This window comes from Notothenia rossii (genome assembly GCF_949606895.1).
Source record: "Notothenia rossii genome assembly, chromosome: 1".
NCBI classification, from domain to species: Eukaryota; Metazoa; Chordata; class Actinopteri; order Perciformes; family Nototheniidae; genus Notothenia; species Notothenia rossii.
The window spans coordinates 31,978,818-31,996,778 of record NC_136912.1 but is presented as its reverse complement, the minus strand read 5'-3'; the positions used below and the strand labels follow the sequence as shown (position 1 = coordinate 31,996,778).

General features: G+C 39.8%; 3 protein-coding genes across 5 annotated transcripts in view; 2 read left to right on the top strand and 1 right to left on the bottom strand.

The window, feature by feature from the left end:
* The first annotated feature begins 113 nt into the window (after window positions 1-113).
* On the top strand, window positions 114-8,408 carry LOC307018031 (pannexin-1-like). The gene is made up of 6 exons (XM_079648079.1): window positions 114-549; window positions 3,050-3,171; window positions 5,190-5,389; window positions 6,066-6,567; window positions 7,266-7,425; window positions 7,533-8,408. The coding sequence occupies exons 1-5, from the start codon at window positions 369-371 to the stop codon at window positions 7,413-7,415; spliced, it is 1,155 nt and encodes a 384-aa protein (XP_079504205.1). The 5' UTR covers window positions 114-368; the 3' UTR covers window positions 7,416-7,425; window positions 7,533-8,408.
* Window positions 8,409-8,667: 259 nt separating this feature from the next.
* On the top strand, window positions 8,668-15,248 carry LOC307035170 (nuclear distribution protein nudE homolog 1-like). The gene is made up of 9 exons (XM_079674225.1): window positions 8,668-8,827; window positions 9,206-9,330; window positions 9,464-9,617; window positions 9,997-10,145; window positions 10,268-10,404; window positions 11,467-11,634; window positions 11,734-11,819; window positions 11,940-12,094; window positions 12,770-15,248. The coding sequence occupies exons 2-9, from the start codon at window positions 9,248-9,250 to the stop codon at window positions 12,861-12,863; spliced, it is 1,026 nt and encodes a 341-aa protein (XP_079530351.1). The 5' UTR covers window positions 8,668-8,827; window positions 9,206-9,247; the 3' UTR covers window positions 12,864-15,248.
* A 2-nt stretch (window positions 15,249-15,250) lies between these two features.
* myh11a (myosin, heavy chain 11a, smooth muscle) overlaps window positions 15,251-17,961 on the bottom strand; it is a 30,215-nt gene continuing 27,504 nt past the window's right edge. For 2 of the 3 annotated variants that reach the window (XM_079674198.1, XM_079674199.1), the window contains one exon: window positions 15,251-16,749. In XM_079674198.1, coding sequence (XP_079530324.1) covers window positions 16,620-16,749 — 130 coding nt within the window. In that variant the 3' untranslated portion in view covers window positions 15,251-16,619. Of the gene's footprint in view, window positions 16,750-17,166; window positions 17,200-17,961 lie in introns of all 3 variants that reach the window. The other variant, XM_079674200.1, reaches the window with a different exon arrangement.

The following is a 17,961-nucleotide window of genomic DNA, read 5'->3' as shown; positions in this document are numbered from 1 at the left end:
CATTATTGATACTTAGAAGTAAACACTTAAGACAATCTAATGTCCATGTGCTATTATTACAGTGAACTATCAGGCTGTTGCCAGGCAGGTGCACGTTACGGCACAGTAGCGCCCTCTAGCGGCATGCAGGCGGCTCGTCCCCCTGTGATTTCTGGGTCACAGTAACGGGACAGCAGGTTCAACAATCCGTCCCAGGAGTGAATGGAGATGGGTAAACACTAGCGCCTCAGTGTTTTATATATCACTCACATTTCTACACTGACGGGGGTTTAAATTAAGTCAAACCTCAGCCGGAGTTTGCTCATTAAGAAGAGACTTGAACCTTCCGTCAATTAGACCACACCAGGTCTTTTTTGTTCCCGTCCGTCATGGCGATAGCCCACGTAGCCACGGAGTACGTTTTTTCCGACTTTCTGCTAAAGGACCCCACGGAGCCCAAGTACAAAGGGGTGCGTCTGGAGCTGGCGGTGGACAAAATAGTCACGTTTCTCGCGGTGGGGCTGCCTTTGTTTCTCATCTCCCTCGCTTTTGCTCAGGAGGTGTCAGTGGGTGAGTTGTTGAATGTGTGTGAGCATCCTGTCAGGAGCAAACTCAGGTTATTTACCCCTTAAATGTTCACCATGTAGAAAATTCGAAGTCTATCCAGCCGGTGGGGATCCTGGTGGAGCTTCTTTGTCTTTCTCCACCTGCCACGCTAACACTGCTGTAGCACATGTGTTTCTTTGAACCACAGTTAAAGGCACATGTAAGGTGGATGCATTTAGAGTGGTATATTCAGTAAAAGCCCAGAAAAAGAAAGGCGTGAAGAATGAATACCAGAGAAGGTGTGGTTAAAGTCCCCACCCTTCTGCTCATCTCACGCACAGACGGTGTTGCAGGCTGCTGCAGCTATTGCACAAAAACAATGATGGGAACTTTAGGCATACTAACTGGTGCATTATTGATTTGTATTACTGAAAAGAACAGTAGAATATCTCCCCAAAACAAATTGGCGGTTAGAGTAAAAAAAATAATATCTACAGCTCCAACAAACATGGGTTAACAAACCCATGTAATCTTGTTAGGTTATAATGCCTGCAGCCTGTTGTTATCATTATCTGCAAGTATAGCCTACTGCTAGCATCCAATACACTGCATGTCTCCAGACAATGTGTATTATGGAGCTTTGACTGAAAGACATAATTATTATCAGAGGTGTAAAGTGACTATGTACGTTTACTCATTTTGAGGTACTTGAGCATTTCCATTTTTGGAACTTTGTACTTCCACTCCACTACAATTCAGAGGTTAGTCGTGTACTTTTACTCCACTATATGTATGTATTACCTTTAGTTACTTTGCATATTTGGATTTATAATGTGAAATATAATCAACACTTAAATCAGACTTTAGTTACACCTGGAGTACATTTACAAGATTTGCAGTATACAAAGTCATTCAAACTAGATGCATCTTTACCAGCTTTGATATCACTTTAATGATCAATAATTATAATCAAAACATATAATATTCTGAAATGGACCAATCTGCATAATAAGTACTTTTACTTTTGGTACTTTAAGCATATTTTCCGGCAAATACTTTTGTACTTTTACTTGAGTAACATTTTGAATGCAGGACTTTTACTGTAACAGAGTATTCCTACACTCTAATACTTCTACTTTTACTCAAGTACAAGAGCACTTGTCCCACCTCTGATGATTATGGACATATATTGTTATCATATCATACTAAGTGAATGTGCATTATGGCAGAAAGCCCAAATAGATTTGACTTAATTAATCTATAGCAATCACAAAGGAGGAGATGTATTGACTTTACAACATATTAGATCAATTAGATGCAGCAGACATTTGGACCTGTCATCATAGTAGAGGTATTACTTACTGTATAATAAGAACAATGGCTCTGTTATATTCAAGTATCCCAGTATTACATGTCAGTGACAGGATTGAGGTTTCTGATATATAAAAGGCTTTTTTTATGAATTCAGTCACAAAGAAAGGATAACATTTTCTTTCTTTTCTTCTTACAGTTGTTACTTATATAGTATCCCCCGCTAATTGTCTTCATCCTTCTTCCTTCATTGATATATTTGGGATGGATCATATTTTTAAAACAGTTTTCAGAAATAGCAACACCATGTGAAGAAATGCTATATCACTAGAAAATGTCTTCCGTTCCAGTACTATTATATCAGTATCAAAACATACTTAAAATACCAAATGTAAAAGTACTAAATTCACAGAATGGCCCATTTCAGAATCATATAAATGGATAATTATTATTATTAATGTATTCATGTTTATATATATATATATAATGTTACAGCATGTAAAGGTGGAGCTCATTTTTATAATATATTAGGTGATCATATTTTGTATTGAACGCTGAATTTGAAAAGTTACTCCTGTTAAAATAATAAACATGGTGAAGTTAAAATCAAAACATTTGTTACGAAATGTACGTTCAGAAAAGTGTAAAGTTGCATAAAATGGAAATACTCAAGTAAAGTACCTCAAAATGTTGGTTAAATACAGTATTTGAGTAAATGTACTAAGGTAATTCACTAGTTATAAATAATCATTTTCTATTTGCATTCAAAACGTGTACAAGTTAGGCATCAATTGACATAATGATCTTTCCTACAATTATGTGAAATCCCAGTGATTTACTTTATGCAACAGGCACGACTATGACTCATACTATAATTGCTATAACTAGCATTTAGTTATATGTCTATGTGTCACAATCAGAGTGGATCATGAGGATGCTGTAGTGGGAATGTGCTGTATTTGTTTAAAATCATCATTCTTTCATTTTAATGGGACAGCCCCTGTGCTGCCAAAACGTTACTGTCTGGTGACTATCTGGGTCGTATGTGATGTAATGAACACTCCCTATATAGAGGGTGGTATAGTTATTGACACAAAGTAAGCTGATAACAACACACCAACAAATTAGGCCATGAGCTCAGAGGAGGGAGGGCTGACAATAGTTGTTGTTATTTGTTTTTGTCTCTGACTAATTATTCTGTTTATTTCCCCAGGTACCCAGATCAGCTGCTTTGCTCCCACTAACTTCTCTTGGAGGCAGGCTGCATATGTGGACTCGTTTTGTTGGGCAGCAGTACAGCAACAAGGGGACGACTCACAGCTATGGCTGCACAAGGTACATACGTTTTCCCCCAGCATGCACCATCACTGACAATCATCAATGCTAAAAGTGGTAGGTAGTGGGATGTTTTAAATTCGTAATACTGTTAAGACTCTACCAGTATTATTTAATCAAGGGATGGGCGAGAATATGTCCAAACATATCTTAAATTAAAGGGACCCTATTATGCAAAAGTTCTAGTTTCATAATTGTATTCTTTTGCTCTACCGTAACATGTTTCCATGCTTTAATGTTCATAAAGCTCTTTATTTTTCTCGTACTGCATGTTTTCAACCTGTCTGAAACCAGAGCCCAGTCTGCTCTGATTGGTTAGCTGACCGGCTCTGTTGTTATTGGTCAACTGCTTAGAGATGTCCTTTCCCTTAGCCCAGTGGTTCCCAAAGTGGGGGAGCACGTCCCCCCTGGGGGGTGCAGAGGCATGACAGGGGGGGCGCGAGAGACCAGGAGGAAAAATGGTTATTAAAAATTAAAAAATCATAATTTGAAAAATTATTGATTAGAAAATAATATGATACAGTACTATTACGTCTGGGTCTCTGTGTTTCATTAAAGCTTGGCTCTGTGTGTGTGTGTGGAACGAGCCATTTTGTGTGCGTGCGCGAGCGAGAGAGAGAGAGCGCACCGGTACCGGAGATCGTTGTTGTTAGCTTCTGGTGCTAGCGAGCTACGCTAACGGATATAAGGAGTTTTTTCAACAACAAAGTGGAGAGTCCTCTCCTCCACTGACTGACTGATACTAAGAGACTCAGTGAGCTAAAGGACTCTCTCAGTGTTATCTCAGTGGGTCTCAAACGATTTGTTCACCATTAATGTAAACAATTATTTCCGAGGCACATGTATATTTGATCATTATAGTTTAAAAAAAATAAGAGAATAAATGAAAAACAGGTATGAAATAGTATATGACAGTAAAACAAGAATAAAGTTTAAAAGGGGAGTGATTTGTAAAATATCTAGAAATCTGTTTACAGTTCTGTTTCAAATGGGTGTTGAGAGAGGTATCCATAGATCTCTTCATTTTGCTTTCAAAGTGCACCAGATTGATGCTTTTAACTTCAATATTTAAAAAAAAATCTTCCCTGGGGAGCTTGCACCCGAACCCCCCTAGAGGAGGTCCACACACCACCTATAAAACCTTGCTTACACCTATATGCCGTGAGCTGATTATCGAACCTTCATTGTAACAGTTGCGGGTACGTTGTGTATATGCGTGGGGATTGTTGTCGTAGAAAATTCCACTGTAGCGACCGGTACATCAATGGGAAATCCTAAATGTTTGAGCACCCTGTATGAAACGTCAAGCTACCCCACAGCACCCCCAAAATAAATCTCAGGCACCGCCACTGAGCCTGACTATTTGTGTTGGGGGGGCCCGACTATTTTTTTTCTCCAAAGAAAAAGTTTGAGAACCACTGCCTTAGCCTATCACGCACAATGTATTGGAGCCCTAACAAATTGGCCTGAGTTCTGGGATTTTAGCCTTTACAGACCATCTATCAAAACTTATATAACACATTACAAGAAAGGGGAAACCCCCCAAAAGCCTAATAGGGCCCCTTTAAGTACAAGTACATAAGTCATCCAAAACAGTTTGAAGTGACTTTTTCAATTTAAAAAAAATAGTAGAACAGTAGTTCATTGACCAATCGTTTACTAAATACTTTTGAATGTTGACTTTAATTACATTTATTTTATCCACAGGTTCTATACATTTGTAAGTAAGAAGCACACATATTAAGTTCATATAATTTAATGAACTTGTTTAACACATTGTAACTTAAAAAATACAGGTAAACTGAAAACATAACATAAGTGCACAATAAGTTTCATTCACTTTATATTTTTAATTTCATTAGCCCTTTGACCAATAAAACAGGTTTGAATCTGATTTCTAATACAATTTAAAACATATCAGTGCATGCTTTCTAATCTTAAAAGTTATCAAACAATGACCAGAAATCTTTTTTTTTAAATATGTATCTCTCCTGTTGTCTCCCTTTGATCCCCCACAGTTCTTCCCATACACCCTGCTCTCCCTGGCCATCCTCCTGTACATCCCGGCCCTGTTTTGGCGCTTCACAGCTGCCCCGCACCTCTCCTCTGACCTGAACTTCATCATGGAGGAGCTGGACCGCTTTTATAACCGCTCCATCAGACTTGCCAAGAATCTAGCGTCCTTTGATAGCAAAGGTTCGCCTGAGGACACACAGAGGTAAACACTGCGTTATTCGGCTCTATTATGTACTTAGTTACATTAGCTTTAATTTCCTGTGAGAATGAATGAGTGATGAAGTGGTTTGCAATAAGTTGCCTTATTCTACTTTCCGCAGATACAGTATGAACCACAGTTTAGAGTTACTATGTTCAACAGTACAGATTGCCAAAAAAAAATCTTAAATGCCTCGTAGAGCTGACGGCAAGCTCAGAGTTGTTTATATAAAAAATATTAATTAGTGCCACTTTAATGTACTTTATATACATAGAAAACCAGACGTATATGACACTTGAACTGTACCAGTTTTCACCAGGAAGCCCCATTTCTCTACAAAATGTTATCAAATTGAAAGCAATTTTCTATAATACCAATAAATACGTGTGATTTTGATTATTGTTAAATCACTAAGGCCAGTGAATGAGAGTCTTCAAACCATTTAATGAAACGCACATATGTTGTGTCCATTAAAAAAGTTAATATCGGAAAGAGTTTATACGAAAACAACATTGAATAAGCTTCTAAGGATGTGTTGGTTATGGGTAATGAAAAAATAAAATACAATCCTGTTGTTGTAGGGAACCATATTTCTTGATGTTTTTCATATGAATACTATGACATTTGCCTTTCTTAACACATATCCTTTTCATGCTAAACTCCTTTTTTTCTGCTGCAGTGGTTTGGATCTGACCGAGGGTTGCTTCAAATACCCTTTAGTGGAGCAATATCTGAAGACCAAGCGCTTATCTCGCTCTCTGGTGGTGAAGTACCTCTCATGTCGGGGGCTGACTCTGCTCACCCTCCTGCTGGCCTGCTTCTTCCTCGGCTACTACATCCGCCTGGCCTCTTTGACCGATGAGTTCCCCTGCGACCTGCGTACAGGCGTGCTGAAGAACAACAGCATGGTGCCGGCTGCTGTGCAGTGTAAGCTCGTAGCAGTGGGGGTCTTCAGGCTGCTCAGCTACATCAACTTTGGGGTGTATGTACTTCTCACTCCGCTGGTGGTGTATGCTGCTATTGGACCGGCTCGCCAGAGCTCCAACTTCCTCCGACCGTATGAGCTGCTGCCGGGCTTCGGTGCTCTGGGCGTGGTGACGCCCTTCTACAACGACCTCAGCATCTACCTGTTGTTCCTGGAGGAGAATCTGAGCGAACTCAAGTCATTTAAGTGTCTGCAGGTGGGTCGACACAGATCTACATATAACATTAAAGGGGCTTTTCCCCAAAAAATAAAGAATACATGTTTTTCCTCTTACTTGTAGTGCCGTTTATTCATCTAGATTTTTTTAATGTGAGTGTTGGAGTTATCGATCTTAGAGATGCATGCCTTCTCTCCAATATAAGAACATTTGATGGCACTCCACTTTTGTTGTGCCACAAAAAAAACATTAAAACTCAACAGCAATATCTCTTCCAGGAATCATGACCCTGTTACTCAAGATCATCTGCAGTCTTTGTTGTGAGCAGTTACACACAGGAACTGCTTTCTCTCTGCCGAACTACACCTGCCAACAAGTAAGCACTCCTTCTGCTTCTTTCTGCGTGGCGAAGGTGTAGTTTGGTAGCAAGAAAACAGTTCCTTAATGAAACCACTCATAGCAAGGTCTGTGGTTTAACTGACTAACATGGCCATGATTTCTTGAGAGTTTTTCAAATGTATTTTTGTCTGCTTTAAACACCACAAGCATGTTGCGAGTGCCTTTAGGTTCCATTATATTCAAACACAACACTCAGCAACTCACACCAAAAACACCTAGATCCAAAAACAGTTCTTCAGGTATGTGACAAGAATATATTTGTTATTTAACTGGCCCTCTAAAATATGTAACCTGTGTTTGCTTATTCTTTAATAATAAGTATGGTGTTTTATTTATAGGTGCTTGAGTTGTTGCAAGAGGCCGGAGATGAGGGCTTCGACACCATGTGCCTGCTGCGCACTCTGGGTCAGGTGAAGACTGATGTGTTGGACGGTAAGAAGGCGTGCCAACACAAGAAAAAGAAAGAAACTAAACAGGCAGAAGAATGATTCCTCTGAGGTAAGGAACAATATTGAGTCTTCTAAAAGAGGCTGTGTCACTTAAGTGAAAAGAGGATATTATGTGGTGGATTTAACATTGAATATTTTTCTTTTTCTTTTCTCCAGACCTTTCTGTCTTATTCCTGAATGGTTGACCTGAACAGGATAACCCCTGCTCTGAAAAACGGAGAAAAGTGTGTGCACTTGGAGTTACCTGAATTTCTGGTTCTGCATTTATCAAAACAGGGGACACCTATGGTCCCTGACAAAGTCTGTATTAACTTGACTACAGATATTTTACTTCTCAGATGTCTTATTTTTAGTAGATGTAAATACTCCAAGGACAGGTTTCTTAGGTCGCTAGGAATCTATTTCTGACCACCAACTTGTTTTTACCCTGAAATGTATTTATTTCTATTTGTTTTCTACATGGTACTTTTCTCAGGATCTTAAATGCCTTCCAATTATAACGTAGAATATAAGCCATGTTACTTGGACTGATATCTGTACATTCATATTCCAGTTTCAAGACACCACTTCCTGCCCTTTATGTTAGAATGAAAGAAGTTTCTGACCATAGGGTATCCATGTATTTATAGTTGAGGTAAAGTAATACAAACATGTAGTGGTTGGTGAGTGTGTCCATCCAGAGTAAGCAACACATTAACATTAAGTTGTTAGGTAGGATAAGAACCACTGGAGCAGTTTTGACTAGAAAGTATGTGATTATGTATGCATAAGTGTGATGTTAACAACAGGTGGTGTACTGTATGTACATGTTGAAAGAGCCTGGTTTGTCTAAACGGATTGACTAATGGCAGCTCTGTGTTTTAAAGGATAGATTAATTAATATATTCATTTGGGGAATACAATGTCAATATCATCTGTTGTCAGAGGCAAAGTCTGTCAGAGGCAGTGATTATCTTAATATTGTTGTTTTTAATTATATCTGTGTGTTGAAAAAAACAATTTGAAAAACTGCCCTTTTAATAAACATGATACATAAAAGGCTGTTGTTTGCGTATTAATGTTTTTCCATTGAGCAGTGACTCTTTTATTAGGAACAAAAAACCACATCGATAATATAAATCGATTTTCTAACTAACTTTTCTTTTGTACTTCCACTTTTTTGTACTTCCATGGGACAGACAGCACTTCTTTGTTGTTATTGCACCATCAACAGTTGAGTTGAAGTTCGTAGAGTAACATGATTGGATAATATGTTCACAACGTCATCTCTATTGACCAATGGCTTTCGAGAACTGAGGCGTCGTTTAGATTTGGTTGGTGAGAGGAGCACCGTCTTAACGTAATGAGAGATTAGTTTGTGCAGTCTCAAAACGTAAATTCTGGAAAATAAGTCTTACCTCCTAATAAATTCCCTTCGTTATAGCATGTTTTAATCGTTCCTTCATAAGCAGGTGAGTCTGCTGAGTTTCTGTGTTCTCTCTGTGTTGGGATAGAACTCTGGTCAGCTTTAAGTCGCTTAGCTAACTTAGCTATATTAGCTTAGCCGAAAAGCTTAGCCATCGTATACACTTCACAACACCGGTGTTAGCTTTAAAAAGAAGTCAACGCGTTCAGTTTCTATTGTTTAACATTTCGTACTTGATAGAAATACATGTTCAAACACACTGTAGTTGTTTTACCGTTCCTAACCTAATTAGGCCAAACTAACGCTTTAGACTAAAGCTAGCTATCTTGTTAGCATTTCCGAACCGTAACAGTTGTGTTGTTTGAATGGTACATATGCCAGTGCTCCTATGGCAGATAAGAACCCTTTTTATGTTACTATACAGATACGCTTCCCGTCCCCATCACCCTGACACGAAGCAGCAGACATGGTGGAGCCAACACACAAGTTTGCATCCCTAGAAGAGGAGATGGGCTTCTGGAAGGAGCAGGCTGAGGCACATCAGCAAAGGTAAAATTCTTCCATAGTACCATAAGGAAAACACTACCCCTTAGAGATAGCTTAATGGTTACCTTATACAATAGTAATAATATATGCATTAAAGCTCCACACATGTTAATCAACAACATTGTTTTGTCCTCAGGGCTGATGAGGCTCAGGAGGAGCTGCAGGAGTTTCAGCAGATGAGTCGAGACTATGAAGCGGAGCTGGAAACGGAGCTGAAGCAGTGTGAGACTCGAAACAAAGATCTGCTATTAGACAACAACCGACTACGCATGGAATTGGAAAACATAAAGGTAGAGAACCTTGATTAGAAATAGGCCACGGTCCCTACAGAGCACTGTGAGATGTGGTGCTCCAGTTAATGATGTGTTCCAGCCGGATCCAGCCCACCCTAATTCAGCGTGTAGTTGCTACTGCCGTGAAGACAATCGCTGCCTAGCTGTAAGGCAGCTGACTGCTATTTTAGTTCAGTTGTCCCCGGGGAAGAGAACATAAATAAGGGAAGTGAATGCAGGATTGTGCTTAAAAACCTGTGATTGCTTATTGGTTGTTGGAGATGAGAAGGAAGATTGAAAGGGCTACTCTAGAGACTAAATAATACACAGATTTAAAAAATGCTGACAGCTGCATTGATAAATGATCAGTGTCTGATAATGGGATGTCTGCTTGCAGGAAAAATTTGAGACGCAGCATTCTGACGCTTTTAGGCACATATCAACCCTGGAGGAAAATCTGGCACAAACCACAGCAGTGAGAGATCACCTGCAGAAATACATCAGAGAGCTAGAGCAGTCCAACGATGACCTGGAGAGGACTAAAAGGTCAGTGTCTTTTAACACGCATACACACACGTAATTAGACTGTAATACACACAGGAAATACATGCACATTCTGATTTAGTGATGTTAACTTGTAATGGCCTTTCCTCTTTTGCGTGTCCCAGAGCCACCATCATGTCTCTGGAGGACTTTGAGCAGCGGATGAACCACGTCATAGAGAGGAACGCTTTTCTGGAAAGCGAGTTGGACGAGAAAGAGAACCTGCTGGAGTCTGTGCAGAGGCTGAAGGATGAATCCAGAGGTGTGTACACGTACACACACACACACACACACACACACACACACACACACACACACACACACACACACACACACACACACACACACACACAGTAGCTTCTCAAGTTCACAAGAACTGCTGATTTGTCTAAAAATTCATACTTATGCCTAACTCAGTGAATTTTGATAGCTGGATCAATTCTCTAAATCCTGGGTGCTGGTGTTTTTGTGCTATGCTTCCTGTTTATCGTGATCTAATGTGTAGTTGTGTCAAGTGTTAATTTTTACTGCCAAATGTCATATAAAGGATGTAGATTTGTATGTATTTTTTTCTTTTTCATTACCCATTTTATGTGGTTTTTTAATTTTTTAAAGGATTAGAAGGTAATGTTCTAAAAGCCATAGTGTTGTTGTTTAACTGTAATCTAGATTAAGAGATATATATATATAATAGATTGTGGGGAAATTATACTGTACTTAGAAAATATACAGGCAAAATTGTACTGTGGGTTTTTCAGGTTTTAAACTATATTTAGCTAGATTTGTACCACTCCATTATTTATCCAGGACTATGGAGCTATATAAATAACCAATACATATTTATTTTAATTGTATTATTAAATGTCTCTGGGACATTTGGTCAAAACCTTTCTCTGAACTCAACCTGAATTCCTGCTTCAGGCAGTAGCAGCAGCCTAACACTTAAACTGTGATTTCTGAATTAGATTGTTTCTTTTATTGTCCTTTTTTCTGTAGAGGAAGTAAAGAAACCCTAACTCTGGATGTATGTGTTGTCTGAGGTGCAGTATATGACTCAGCAGCTTTAAGACATGAAGAAGCTATTATTTTCTGCTTGGCTCTAATGCATTATCTTTGCCCGAAAGTGGGCGGGGCCAACATTTTGGCCAGAATTAACGTTAGTGCCCTCATGCTACATTTTTTTTTAGAAAAAACCCTGTGTTTCTACCCTATCCAGTGAAGAAGAAGCGTGTAGGGAGGCTTATAACTTCCAGGGACATCCATAACATGGACTATGAGTTTTCTGTGAGTTTGTATGAAAATGACCCCCTCCTGTTTGTGTCAGACCTTCGGCAGGAGCTGGCTGTGCGTCACAAGGACAGACGGCCGTCCAGCAGCCTGGGCAAAGACGCAGACCTGCTGTGCCCCCCCTCCGGTAACACTGCCTTCCCAGTAACACCCGCCAAGCCCATCAGCTCATTCGCTACCCCCCCTCCTTCCAGTATACGGCGAGGTAACAAGAACACGTTTAGCTGCAGTTAAATCTACAGCGATTTAAAAACGTCATCATAACCTACTATGTGTTTACCTGTTTCTATCTGTTCTGTTTTAGGCGATGGTCTAACGGGGACTCCCCTCACCACATCTGCTAGAATATCTGCACTCAACATTGTCGGGGAGCTGCTCAGAAAAGTTGGAGTAAGCCATTTGAATGTTATACTACAGTACTCAGTGAAAACATGGCAAACAGAAATGTGTTATCACTAAATATAATTAGTTTTGATGAGTGAGCTGACTACTTTGCATCCTCCCTGTCAGAATCTGGAGTCAAAGTTGGCGTCTTGTCGAGACTTTGTGTACGACACGTCTGTCAGCAGACCTGCACTCTCAGCTGGCCCCGGTAGTCCCTCTGCTTTAGAGAGGGGGTCTGACGTCCAGGCGAGCAGCATGAGCCCCCCCCCTCAGTACGACAGGTGAGGACAAAGGCGGCTGCACAGGCTGGAGAGCAAACTGGTTCCTGTGGTGATTTCAATGTTTACATAAAGTCAGTTGTCCTGGTTTATTAGAATCGTTCTTACAGGTCTCAGCGATGTGAAGGAAAAAAAAAACAATCACACATTTCTAATCAATTATATCGATATTGATATGGTAAGGATAACTATTGGTGCTTTCACAAAATATGAAATAGCTATAACAGTCAAGAAAGTTCAGAGTATTATATTCATTTATAGTGTTGTAGCCTATACAGTAATATCAATATATTGCAGAGCCCCTTAAAATACCCTGCACTTGTGATTTTTTGATGTAAAGTACAAAATCAACGTTATTTATTATCATATGTTAAATATAAATATATAAATAATTGTTTTAACGTTATCTTTTTCTTTTTGTCTGTGAGGCCAACCAGTTCTAATAAAACTACTAATAATAACAGCAATACATGTTGTTTTAATATTGTTTTTCTAAGTACTCAGATACTTTTTACAAACAAATATTTGTATAGGATCATAAAACAAACATACAAACACAAATGAAAAAGCAGAGAATGCAATGAAATTAACAAAATAGAACCAAAATAATACCAATAATGGGAATAGGAAGTAAATCTGATGTTTGCTGATGTGTATTTGCTACATGTTGTCTTGCAGTCTAGTGAAGCGGTTAGAGTTCGGACCGGCTCCTCCTCGAGGCGTCTCCCAGGGCGCCCAGTCCCCGCAGGGAGGAGTCAAAATTCTACTATGAGGGGAAAGAAGGAGACCCACCTCCCTCCTTCAATAACCTGCCCCACCCCCCCACACACACTGTCCCCTCTCCATCCTTAATACACTTCAGCAGTGGGACTTTGAACTAAACCGTCTTCCCTTGTCGCAGCGTGTCCTGCTGAACTATTTTGAAAAAGGACGCCACTCTCTTCGCTCCGTGCCCTACATTCCCAGCACATGGACTCCAGCTGCCTCAGGCTACAGTCGCGCCGTATCTTTCACAGGAAGCAGCGTGTGTGACCTCGAGGAGCGCAGAACCTACCCTGCTAGCTCTTCTTCTGAATATCTGTGGCACTGTGGTGGGTAGCATATTAAAAAAAAAAGGGGTGTGGAAACGTTACTCCTCCCCAAAAATACATTTATGGGGGTCGATGCATCATGACATTATCAATAACAGCATGTGACCCTCGTAAAGGACCAAGAACCTGGAGTTTAATTTCTAGAAAAGGTTTGATAGTAGAAAAATATTGTTAATGACCAAATCCAAACCAAAGCTGATCAGAGATAAAAGGGAGGGTTTAGAGGTATTATCTCTTTGAATCTGATATTTATAAAACATGGTACAACTTAATTATTTCAATAACACATCAGTTTTCATTCTTTATGCCTGAATTATGTAGCAAGATCGGCATAAATTAAAGGTCTCATGCCATGCTTTTCTGGTTATTACCCGCCCCCTTGTGTGTTATGTAGCTTTTTCTGCATGTAAACGGTCTGCAGAGTCACAAACCCTCAAAGTACACCCTGTAGCGAGTAAAACTCTAACACAGAAAATACCAGTCAATGCCCCAGAACGCCTCGTTGGAGATATTTCTTTTTACATGTTTTTCTTCCTGGGTCATAGTGACGTAAGGGTGTAAGTGACGTAACGGCCCGGACTTCCCCACACACACACACACACACTCACTCACTCACTCACTCACTCACTCACAGCCTTATCTTTTCTCAGCTGCAGCTCCGCGGATTTCTCAACTTGAGACAACGCGAAACTCAGCCTGAACTCAGCCTGAGCACACACACAAACTCACAGCCAGGCTACGAGTGTGTGAGTCTCGCAGACCACACGCAGCAACCAGGAAACGACACCAGTAACCCAGCTCACACTGTCCGCCCTCACAGCATCGAGCCCCGCAACGTCCCGCCAACACGGCACCCAGACCCCACGCAGCATTCTCATCTGTTTTTCATTACTGGTGTAGTTTTCTGGTTGCTAACAAACGCCATTGTAACAGGAGCTCCAACAAGCCGTGTAGGACAGAGAGTGAATACACATGCTATACAGAGATGCTGGATGAGAAACCAATGTGAGTTTGGAACATTGAACAGTATAAATCTATTCTAGTAGACCTCAACAATGGAATTATGATCAGTAGAAATGGCCATGACATGGGACCTTTAACTTCTGTGATGAGGACTGAGGGGTAGTCATGTTTTTACTGCTACAAAAATGGCTACCATGAAGTGGTGTTAGCATTTTAGCCATCGCTGCCTTCATCAATTATCTCTTCAGTTTGTAGGGCTTGGTTTGCTGTAGCAGTTAAAAACAAATGAGGTGGATGATCTATTCCTTATGCTGTCAGGTGTCTAGGAATCAGAGAATGTCACTTCTTCAGGCTAGCTTCATCTCACACGGTTTTCTTTCTACCACCTTCTTCCTGTCATCGTACAGACTCATTATCATCTGGTATGCAAGAATTATGAATATGAAGTTTAAGAAAAAGTGTTCTGACTTTTATACCGATTTTAGCTGACTGTAGAAGTGAGGTGGGCACATGTTTACTACTGAATGTATAGTAATACATCCCTAATAGGTGAGAGAGCTCCTGTCTGCCATCAGGAGTTATATATGGTGAGGAGAAATAAAAGCAATAATAGATTTTAACTGGTCGAAGACAAGCACAGCTCATAGTATATTTGTGTAGGTAAAGCCTATATTGAATATTGCCTTTTCATAAGAGATATTGTGAATGGGGGTAATAGAGTGATTTATTGTGACCTTTTGCTTTTTCCTGAAATGTTTATCTGTCACTACTGCCATCCAGCAGCTTATCAAAGAAAAACTACAATACATATCTAAACATAACATGCATACAGCGGTTGTCACTGTATACAGCAGTGTGGAGTTTACTTGTGGTTAATACAAATGCATTTGCTGTCTAACCTTCCTTGAACTAACACTGTAAATGTATTCCATGAACACTGTACTGTTTGTTTGTACGCAGCACCTCTGCAACTGTTTCTAAACTGTGTGTGCCTGAGGTACTATACCAACTACAATCCTGTTAGTTTGATTTTTCTATTGAAGTGAACAGATGATCTTTAAAGTGACTGACTCAAGACGGAAACATTAAAAGGAGAAAATGTATGTGTTTTTTTAAAATATCTTTATTTCTTGTGCAGGTGGTTCAACAGTTAACATTATTTGGTGTCCTGTAAACATCAGTTGATTACATATAACATGATAAAACATATTTGGTTTTCAGGAAATAAGGGGCTGTTTTGTACAGTAAATCACAGACACAAATATAAAATTAGGTTTGCCCAATAGTTAAGCTTACCCTAAACCTTATCTGACTTAAAACATTGACTCAATCTAATCTAAACATATCTGGGCAAAAGATCAGGTGAAAATAATATAAAACTGTGACTTTAGAAAATGTTGAACAGCTATATAATTGTTGGGAGTACAAACAGCAGCACTCTCTGGATGCAGAGCAAGTATATAGATCTCTTTTCTACATATCCAACGTGGCAGTGCTGCTGAGAAACACTAACAGCAGTCACAGGCAACAGGACGACGGTTACACGTCCATAGACGTACACGATGTCTCTGCTTTAAATTAATTATAGTGGAGGCCCGAGGCTTTGCTGGCAGGTTAGCGTGGTAATAGGGGCACCTATGTTTGTGTACAAAACCTTGCATAAGAAGGAATCAGTCATTCAGTGTAGTACAAAACAGTGTAAAAAAAAATTCACAAAAAGGAACAGCAAAAAACACACCAGCAGAGCCACCAACACAACTCCTCATGTTGATATCAAGTCCTTCTGATTTTAAAGTCGTGCAGTGATGACGTATTTCTGAAGGATGACCTGGAAGTTAGCATCACAAGGGTTCCCACAAAAAAAAGCCAATGGGTTTTTTCCATAGGGTTTTGGAATATTGAAGAAGATAAGTTCTGTAGCAAATGCATGTATTGTCCAGAGGGATAAACTCCAAATGTTAACACCAATGTTATGCTAGTTCAAGCAAAAATGCAATCCACAGAATGAGGAAACTAACGCTGTGCCATAAACTAACTACATGACTTCACATCACGCTAAGCTAAAGGCGGCTAATGTTCAACGTAATGACGTCTAGTAGTTCTATATAGCCAATTGTTAGCAACCCCGTTTTTCACCAGTAGATGTTTACTGATGTATATTATGTCGCAGAACAGGATGTGAACATTTCATCAATTGTATTAGCCACAGACCTTATTTCAAACAAAAACCAAAAACGTTGACTTCCAGACGAGCTAACCAGAAGTGGTAAGATGCTAACTCATTCCCTGATTTTAAGACTCATTCCCGCACCACTCTACTGCGTGTCAAGAAAAGGTGCTCTCAAACAAGACGACAGATCAGTACACTGGGATATATTTTTGATGTGATGTGGAAGAACTATATAGGCTTGAAGTTATTTTTTGGTAAAGTGGCAGAAGGAAGAAAATACTGATATTTGGTTATTTGACGTCCCTCACTCCGCAGACTTGGTTCCATTGAAGTCGCCCTGGGAGTCGGCCTCCTCCTCGGAGGCGTCATCCACCACCCTTCGGCCTCCGCCAGTACGCCGGGATGTGCTGCCAAAGGAGGGCTCGTTTCCACGCCTAAAAATCCCCCAGACATAGAGACAAGATACAAACACAGACACATGTCCCCGCAATGAGAGGAGTGGTTATGTGATGGTGTCGATGAAATGAACAATGCACAGGTAGTGCTTTGGTTGCAGGTTAGGCACGCTGGTTATCTTTGTAACTCATTTGTGGCTCAGAGAAAATGAGTTTGGTTTATGGCAAATAAACCAAGCGCTGAGAAAAATATGGCCACCAGTTAGAGATTGGTGTATTGGAAAGTCCACTTGTATTATTTTTCTTTTTCCCTAAGGATATCATGGTATCTGAGGAGTCATATTTCTCTCAGTTAGATCATTGGAAGGAATGAAAGCATTAAGAGTGCATGAGGGAATGAAAAGCTTTGGCAAGTTAATCAGAAACGGTGATGGGGTAACTCAGGCGCAGAGGTACCTGCTGTGTTACTCCTTGGGCTCAGGGTTGCCTCTGGAATAGAGAGGGACACCATTGTTTTGCTTTTGCTCAGTAAAGCAACCAAACAAAATGATATACAGATGTAAAGTTTGAATGTGTTTACATCTCTCTGAATGTGCTCTGACTTGAAAACACCTTAGGGCTGCAATAGGGTCATTTTTATTACACATTCTTCCATCATTTAGGCTGTGTTAATGCATATGGCACACATTTTGGCCTTCGTGTGAGTTTAACAGTATTTTAGGATTTCCACCTCAGCTGCTGCGATAAGTCTACATGAAAACTGTCTAGCCAAAGAACAGATACTCACACCTGATCTTAATGACAAGAAATGTCCTCAATGAAATTTAAACCAACATTTTTTGATCTCACGGCCATTACAGCATAACATCAAATATTCTATTATAACAGGCTTTCAATCTAGAGCCTTTGCTTCAAACTTTTTGTTTGACTATTTCCTACTTGATTGCTGGAAGCTGTTTTCCTGATATCCGCTAGGGGCATTGCTGCTTTGCTGCAATGCATCAAAGTCAATATTGTTGCTAATCCACCTATCAATTAGTACATATAAAGGAATAACATTTCAGTGCGTGTTTTCTGGGAGACATATGTAAATGAACTGGCACCTAATGGTTTGATATTATGAAAATATTGTCAAACCAATAAGATTGAAGTTGGTCATTTTAGTGAAAAATAAGGATATGCTTATTTTACACTCAAAAAAAAAAAGGTGAATGAGACAAATACAAACAAACAGAGAGACAAACAGACAGA